The sequence below is a fragment of the Trichechus manatus genome, unplaced genomic scaffold (genome assembly GCF_000243295.1).
Source record: "Trichechus manatus latirostris isolate Lorelei unplaced genomic scaffold, TriManLat1.0 scaffold00026, whole genome shotgun sequence".
Taxonomy (NCBI): Eukaryota; Metazoa; Chordata; class Mammalia; order Sirenia; family Trichechidae; genus Trichechus; species Trichechus manatus.
In genome coordinates, this window is record NW_004443962.1 from 22,156,570 (window position 1) to 22,164,727 (window position 8,158).

Here is an 8,158-nt window from a genome sequence, read left to right on the forward strand (position 1 = left end):
CAGGAGCCAATGATTTCTAGGAATATCTACTCTAAAAATCTAAGGAGATTAGATACTTCACAGGAGAGGAGAAACAGGAACCTGGTGGATTAAGTTACACTGACGCTGTATACTCAAGAGTGAGGAAGTGTTTCAATTACAGGATGATAGTAATTGAAGAGTGGAACAGTATTTCATGGTCATCAGTATTAAGGAATCATATCACATAAACCAAAAAAACCAAACCTGTTGCCATCAAGTTGACTCCAACTCATAGCGACACTGTAGGACAGAGTGAACTGTCCCATAGGGTTTCCAAGGAGTGGCTGGTGGTCAGCAGCCAAATGCTTAACCACTGCACCACCAGGGCTCCATATCACATAAAAGTTCTATAAATGTGATATTTCATTGTCTTTCAGTAATGACTTTTTTTTTTTTTTTTTTTGCAGCATTTCTGAACATGCACTTGAAAGACTTTCCAATTCCTCTCCCTGTGATATTATTTTTATTTGGATGTGGTTTTGAAATATTAAGTTTTGCATCGTACCAGGTATGTATACTAAATGCGGGTATTTTGCACTATATCTAAGAGTCATATAAATATAACAATGAATTAAGAAAATTTGCAAAAATACTTCTTCCCTCAGGGGAGAGGTGGAGATTGAAAAACACTAAATATACAATAGATAAGCGGTAACTTTGGTGAAGGGTAAGACAGTACCCAATACTGGGAAAGCCAGCACAACTTGTCCAAGGCAAGGTCAAGGAAGCTCCAGAGACACATCCAAACTCCTTGAGGGACCGAATTACTGGGCTGAAGGCGGTGGGGACCATGGTCTCAGGGAACATGTAGAGCATCTAGCTCAATTGGCATAACAGTTTATAAAGAAAATATTCTATATTCTACTTTGATGAGCAGTGTCTGGGGTCTTAAAAGCATGCAAGCAGCCATCTAAGATACTCCACTGGTCTCACCCCATCTGGAGCAAGGGAGAATGAAGAAAAACAAAGACACAAGGGAAAGATTAGTCCAAAGGACTAATGGGCCACAACTACCACAGCCTCCACCAGACTGAGTCCAGCACAACTAGATGGTTCCCGGCTACCACCACTGACTGCTCTGACGGGGATCACAATAGAGGCTCTGGACAGAGCTGGAGAAAAATGTAGAACAAAATTCTAACTCACAAAAAAAGACCAGACTTACTGGCCTGACGGAAACTGGTGAAACCCTGAGAGTATGGCCCCTGGACACCCTTTTAGCTCAGTAATAAAGTCACTCCTGAGGTTCAGCATTCACCCAAAGATTAGAGAGGCCCATAAAACAAAGCAAGACTAAATGGGCACTCCAACCCAGAGACAAGGACTAGAAGGTAGGAGGGGGACAGGAAAGCTGGTAATAGGGAACCCAAGGTCGAGACATGTCGTGGCGCTGGTAGTCAATGTCACAAAACAATATGTGTAGTAACTGTTTAATGAGAAGCTACTTTGGTCTGTAAACCTTTACAATAAAAAAAACTCCTTCCCTCAATGTTCTGCCAGTCCATAGATACTTGTAATGTGGATGGCATCAGATCAGATGTGTAGGAAAAAGAACAAGGCTTGAAAGACTTGCAATCTTATTAAACATAGTCAAAACAGAGCCTAGGCCTGAAGCTTGGCAGGCAGTTCAAAATGAGTACACATACAAGTACAAAGAGTCTATGTGGCCAATGAGTGTTTAAGAAGAATTCTAAAGCTCAGGCCAGCAACAGACTAATAAAAATCCAAGGAGACTTTGGGCTGCTGGTACCGGACTCTAGCAGCAAAATATTCGATATTGAACCCATCTATTGCCTCAATTAGGAATGTTTCGTAGGTTTTCCATTAGAATAGAGGCCAGTCTCTAATTTTTCCTGGCTTAGAATATAACAAGAGAAATAAGGTGAACCTCTTTCTGGAGCTGGAAGCGAGGAGAAAGACAAACTATAGATATAGTCAAGGCAGCTACAGTATTACAAAATAGTTGGAATCAGGCAGGGAGAGAGAATACCGATGATAATATGAATGTATTATTGACACATTGAATAGTCCTCTAGCCTAGAGGTTGGCAAACTTTCTTCTATAAAAGGTCATATAGTATTTGAGACCATGAAGGGCATATGATCTGTCATAACTACTCAGCTCTGCCGTCATAATGCAAAAGCAGCCACAGACAATACAGAAATGAATGGGCATGGCTATGTTCCAATAAAACTTAATTTACAGTAACAGGCACTGGGCCAGATTTGGCCCATGGGCCATAGTTTGTCAACCCCTGTTAAGGAGCCCTGGTGGCACAGTGGTAAAGCACTTGGCTGCTAACCGAAAGGTGGACAGTTCAAAATCACCCAGCAGCTCCATGAGAGAAAGACCTGCTGATCTGCTTCCATAAAGATTGTTTAGGGACCCCTGCTGGCACAGTGGTTAAGCTCTCAGCTGCTAACCAAAAAGGTCAGTGGTTTGAACCCTCAGCGGCTCTGTGGAAGAAAGATGTGGCTGTCTGTTTCTGTAATGATTTACAGCCTTGGAAACCCTATGGGGCAGTTCTGTTCTGACTATAGGATCACTGTGAGTCGGAGTCGACTCAACGGCGACGGGTTTTTTTGGTTTTGGCTCTAATCAATCAGAGTGTGAATGAGGAATCTGAAAATGATTGACTTTTCCAAACAAATTTAGCCAGTGATGTTAAATATATATATATATGTATGTATGTATGTATATACAGAGAACACATATCATGTGAGAACAACTAACAAACTACTACTTCACTTTTTTGTCATAAATCAGTATTATAACCACATGATTTTGACATAAATGTAAATTTAAGTACTTCTACGAACTTAACTTTATCTGCTTGTCAGTAACTCTTTAAAGGAAGAGATTGTCTCTAAAGAACTCTAAAGGGCCTGAGATTTCACCCTACTTGCAGGCTAATAAGTTAGCCTGCCACTGTTTCATGTGTGCTGGCAGAAGACATGGGACTCCTGAGTCAGAGACAGAGGACTGTATTACTCACACAAGCACCAGGGTGTCAGTATTAATCTTGTCCAGTGCCCCTAACTCCAGCTTCTGTGAGGAGAAGCAAAGGGGCCAGGTGAAACCTGTCCACAGTGTGTTGCATTAGTGGAGAAGAAACCTGAGCTTAGAGAACCTGAATCTTTACAGTGGGTAGTAAGCTCATTTGCCCTCTGCACCAGAGGAAGACACTACTATAGGGTTTACAAGTATTGTCAAACAACTATTTCATGATAAACATGGTTAATTTTTCATTCATGAACTGCATAACTTTCCAGTCTCTATTGCTGTCATTCTTCCACACACATCGTCTACATAAGCCAAGACTAATTATTTCTACTTCCTGAAATTTAATACGTTTATTTACTCCTTTGTGATTTTGTATATGATGCTCCATCTACCTGAAATCTTTCTTTGTCTCGTATGCCTGAAAATCTCCTACATACCCTCAAGGACCCATGACAATATACTTCCTATACCCATTTAAGAATAAAATAAAATAAAATGGGCATAAGGTTATGCAGTAACTTTCCTCTGTAATTGGAAATAATCTGAAGTGGAACTATGAAAATCCAGTAGAGTTAAGACTTTAGCATTTATCAGATGGTGATATATCTGGTGTTTAATTAGAACCCTCTTTCTTGCTTGCTATAGATAGGAGTGCCTGGCATGTATTCTATGCTTATAAGAGGGATGGAAGGGTGGATAAATGAGAAAATGACTTATTTTTACTATTATTAGATCCAAGCTTATGCAAATGCCATTCAATGGATGAGTCCAAAATTATTTTTTGGTATATTTACACCAATAATTATCTTTAATGTTGCATTTGACATGGACGTATACATGCTCCACAAGTTGATTTGGCAGGTAAGGAGTATTCTTTTTTCAATAACATCGTTCATTCATGAACTAGTACATGTTATCTATGTTCAGATTTTTAAATTTTTTGCTCCAAAATAGAAAAAGAAAGACATGGGAAAATTACAGGGTAGAGGAGTAGTAAATTCAGGTTTATTTTTTAGTGAATAAACAGTGTCTTGGCAATTGGCTGTCATATTGGAGACCTAGGAAAAAATTATTGAGGAAAAGAGTAATTTTGAAAATCTGACAGAACTTAATACCAGTTTTACTTATAATCTGAGATCCTACCAGAGATCTATTATGAAGTATATTAGGTCCAGTAAAAGGAAATTGATGAGTAAACTTATTTTTTAAATGCCCACCTTCTGAAGCTTCCCACATCCACATGTAAAAAAAAAAAAAAAAAAAAAAAAAAATAAGCAGAGAAGAGAACTCAAAGAGACAGCTATAACCCTAATTCACAAACTATAAGGAATTTATCAATCATGTGAGATTTGGACCACCTCAAGGAGAGACCCTGAGAAAAAATACTCCAGCACTTAAGCAGGGTATCCATTTCTTTTGAAGTACTGTAATCAAAAGGGTTCTGTGAATATAAGGCCATTACCTAAACTACACTGTTGTTGTTAGGTGTCATTGAGTCATTTCGATTCACAGCAATCCCACGTGACCAAGAGAACTGCCGCATAGGGTTTTCTTGGCTATAATCTTTACAGAAGCAGATCTCCAGGTCTTAATCCCATGGTGTCACTGGGTGGATTCGAACCACCAACCTTTCAGTTAGCAGCCGAGCACTTAAACATTGCACAAAGTATTAGAATGATTTACACTTTAAACAGAATCCAGGCACTTGGAGTGCAGACAAATCACAAAAGGGTGAAATTGAAAAGAAGAGAGATATACAAGTGATCTGAGCTGACTCAGGTGATCTCTGCAGGGCATCTCCTGCATCTCTGCTCACCTGGTGGATCAGCTGGCAGCGGGATGATGGAGCTGGCCTCACTCAGGTGTCTGCTGATTGGTAGTGTTAGTGCTGGCATTGGTTGTGGCAATGGGGATTGCTGGGACACATATACCCCATCATTTAGCAGGCTATTCCAGGCCTCTTCATATGGAGGTTGCAGATTACCAAACAGCAACAGGAGAGCACAAGGCTCAATTTACCATACTTTTTTGTCTCTACTTGCATCACATTCACTTACTATTGCTCCTTTTGGCCAAAGTGAATCACTTGGTTAAACCCAATGGCAGTGTGGTGACGGAATATCCAGTGGTGTACACACAGGGAGCAGAATACTACAGCCACTTTTGCAAGCAACATACCGTGTGAATTACCTGGTGGAAGAATAAGGATTTGGGCCTCCTGACTCTCAATCCTCATGACTCTGTGTTCCTTTCAACAGGAGTTAGTCATACAATTCTGCTGACCACCAAAACTTTAAAATGAGAACTCAGCCACCCCAGAGTTATTGATCTAAGGGACCACGCCGTTTCTCTCACCACCCTGATGCTGTTTCAGTCTTTATCCACCCAAGCCTCCCGTTCAGTGCTGCCTGGTCTTCGCACCATACATGCACACTATCATTGTTAGAGATGTGTGATTAAGTGACTTAACTAAAGTTACTCAGTGCTGTTATCCAGGCCTCCTGAATCAGAGTCCAGTGCTCAGTCCCCACACCCATCTAATGTGACTTTGTGGGTACAAATGAAAGAGCAAAATGATCAGAAAGAAGAGAGCTTTAAAGCATTTTAGTTCTTCTGAATTCTTATAGGTGCCTTCAGGCACAATCACCATGTTTTCCAAAGTCTATTTGGGAATGAAATTTTGCTAAACATCCACCATAGGTAGAAGAAGAGTTAGCAAATGCAAGGCAATGGTAGAAAGGTTGAAGGCCAGGTGCCAGTTCTAGAATAAAAGGAATCTCTCTTTGTACATTTTCTGTAGTCCTCTGACATTTCCATTTTTTTCCTGTTGTCTTATCTCCTTTTTCCTCTTTTGAAACCTCTTTCTAACCTTTCTGTTTTTTCTGTGTTAGTCTGATATGTCTCATTTCCTATACATAGTTAAAACTATATACAGTAAATTCTTCTAGCACAACTAGATGGTGCCTGGCTACCACCACTGACTGCTCTGACAGGGATCACAATAGAGGGTCCTGGACAGAACTGGAGAAAAAGTAGAACAAAATTCTAACTCACAAAAAAACGATCAGGCTTACTTAAAAGGGTGCCTGGGGGCCATAGTCTCCGGGTAGAGAAACCTCGAGACTATGGCCCCCAGGCACCCTTTTAACTCAGTACTGAAGTCACTCCTGAGGTTCACCCTTCAGCCAAAGATTAGACAGGCCCATGAAACAATAATACCCGTAGCTCAACCATGTATACAAGACTAAACAGGTACACTGGCCCAGGAGCAAGGACAAGAAGGCAGGAGGGGACAGGAAAGCTGGGTGAATGGAAATGGGGAACCCAAGATCAAGGAGAGAGTTGACATATCACAGGGTTGGCAACCAATGTCACAAAACTATAATTGTATTAATCATTTAATGAGAAACTAATTTGCTCGGTAAATCTTCCCAAAGCACAATAAAAAAAAAAAAATTCAACATCATCTCCTGATAAAAACTCTCAGCAAAATACAAATAGAAGGGAGATTCCTCACATAATCAAGGCATATATGCCAAACCAATAGCCAACATTATTCTCAATGGAAAAAGACTAACAGCCTTCAGGTATTTAAAGGTACAAAGAGAGATTCCTTTTATTCTAGAACTGGCACCTGGCCTTCAACCTTTCCACCATTGCCTTGCACTTGCTACCTCTTTTTCTACCTATGGTGGATGTTTAGCAAAATTTCATTCCCAAACAGACTTTGGAAAATGTGGTGATTGTGCCTGAAGGCACCTATAAGAATTCAGAACATGACAAGGATGCCCACTATCACTGCTCTTATTCAATATTGTACTGGAAGTCCTAGCCAGAGCAACAAGGCAAGAAAGGGAAGTAAAGAGTATCTAAACTGGAAAAGAAGAAGTAAAACTATCTCTATTTACAGATGACAGGATCATTGTTGTTGTTATGTGCCTTTGAGTTGACGAGACGAAACACCGCCCAGTCTTGTGACATCCCCACAATCGCTGTTATGCTTAAACCCACAATCAACACTCATGGAAGTAAAATGAAATCCTTGACAACTTCAATCTTTTCTCCATTTATCATGATGTTGCTTATTGGTCCAGATGTGAGGGGTTTTGTTTTCTTTATGTTGAGGTGTAATCCATGCTGAAGGCTGTGGTCTTTGATCTTCATCAGTAAGTGCTTTAAGTCCTCTTCAGTTTCAGCAAGCAAGGTTGGTGTAACCTGCGTAACACAGACTTAATGAGTCTTCCTTCAATCCTGATGCCCTATTCTTCTTCATATAGTCCTGCCTCTCGGATTATTTGCTCAGTATACAGATTGAATAAGTATGGTGAAAGGATACAACCCTAACGCACACCTTTCCTGACTTTAAACCTCTTGAGCTATGTACAGGTTCCTCATGAGCACAATTAAGTGTTCTGGAATTCCTATTCTTCACAATGTTATCCATAATTAGTTATGATCCACACAGTACAATGCCTTTGCATAGTCATACAACACAGGTAAACATCTGTCTGGTGGTCTCTGCTTTCAGCTAGGATCCATCTAACATTAGCAATGATATTCCTGGTTCCGTGTCGTCTTCTGAATTCGGCTTGAATTTCTGGCACTTCCCTCTCGATATACTGTTGCAGCTGCCCTTGAATGATCTTCCTTTCATGTGATATTAATCATATTGTTTGATAATGTCCACATTCAGTTGGATCACATTTCTTGGGAATAGGTATAAATATGGATCTCTTCCGACAGTTGGCCAGGCAGCTGTCTTCCAAATTTCTTGGCATAGACAAGTGAGCACTTCCAGTGCTGCATCCATTTGTTGAAACATCTCAGTTGGTATTCCGTCAATTCCTGGAGGCTTGTTCTTTGCCAATGTCTTCAGTGCAGCTTGAACTTCTTCCTTCAGTACCATCAGTTCCTGATCATATGTTACCTCCTGATATGGTTGAATGTTGACCAATTCTTTTTGGTATAGTGACTGTGTATTCCTTCCATCTTCTTTTGATGCTTCCTGCATTGTTTAATATTTTCCCTGTAGAATCCTTCACTATTGCAACTCGAGGCTTGAATTTTTTCTTCAGTTCTTTCAACTTAAGAAATGTGAAGTGTGTTCTTCACTTTTGGTTTTCTATCTCCAGCT

The 8,158-nt window shown here is 40.3% G+C and overlaps 1 protein-coding gene across 1 annotated transcript in view; it reads left to right on the forward strand.

Annotated features, from left to right (window-relative positions):
- The first annotated feature begins 428 nt into the window (after positions 1-428).
- The window catches only part of SLC9C1 (solute carrier family 9 member C1), a 146,337-nt gene continuing 138,607 nt past the window's right edge, over positions 429-8,158 (forward strand). The window contains exons 1-2 of the mRNA XM_023728901.1: positions 429-529; positions 3,757-3,885. Of these exons, the coding sequence (XP_023584669.1) occupies positions 440-529; positions 3,757-3,885 (219 nt within the window). The 5' untranslated portion in view covers positions 429-439. The remainder of the gene's footprint in view (positions 530-3,756; positions 3,886-8,158) is intronic.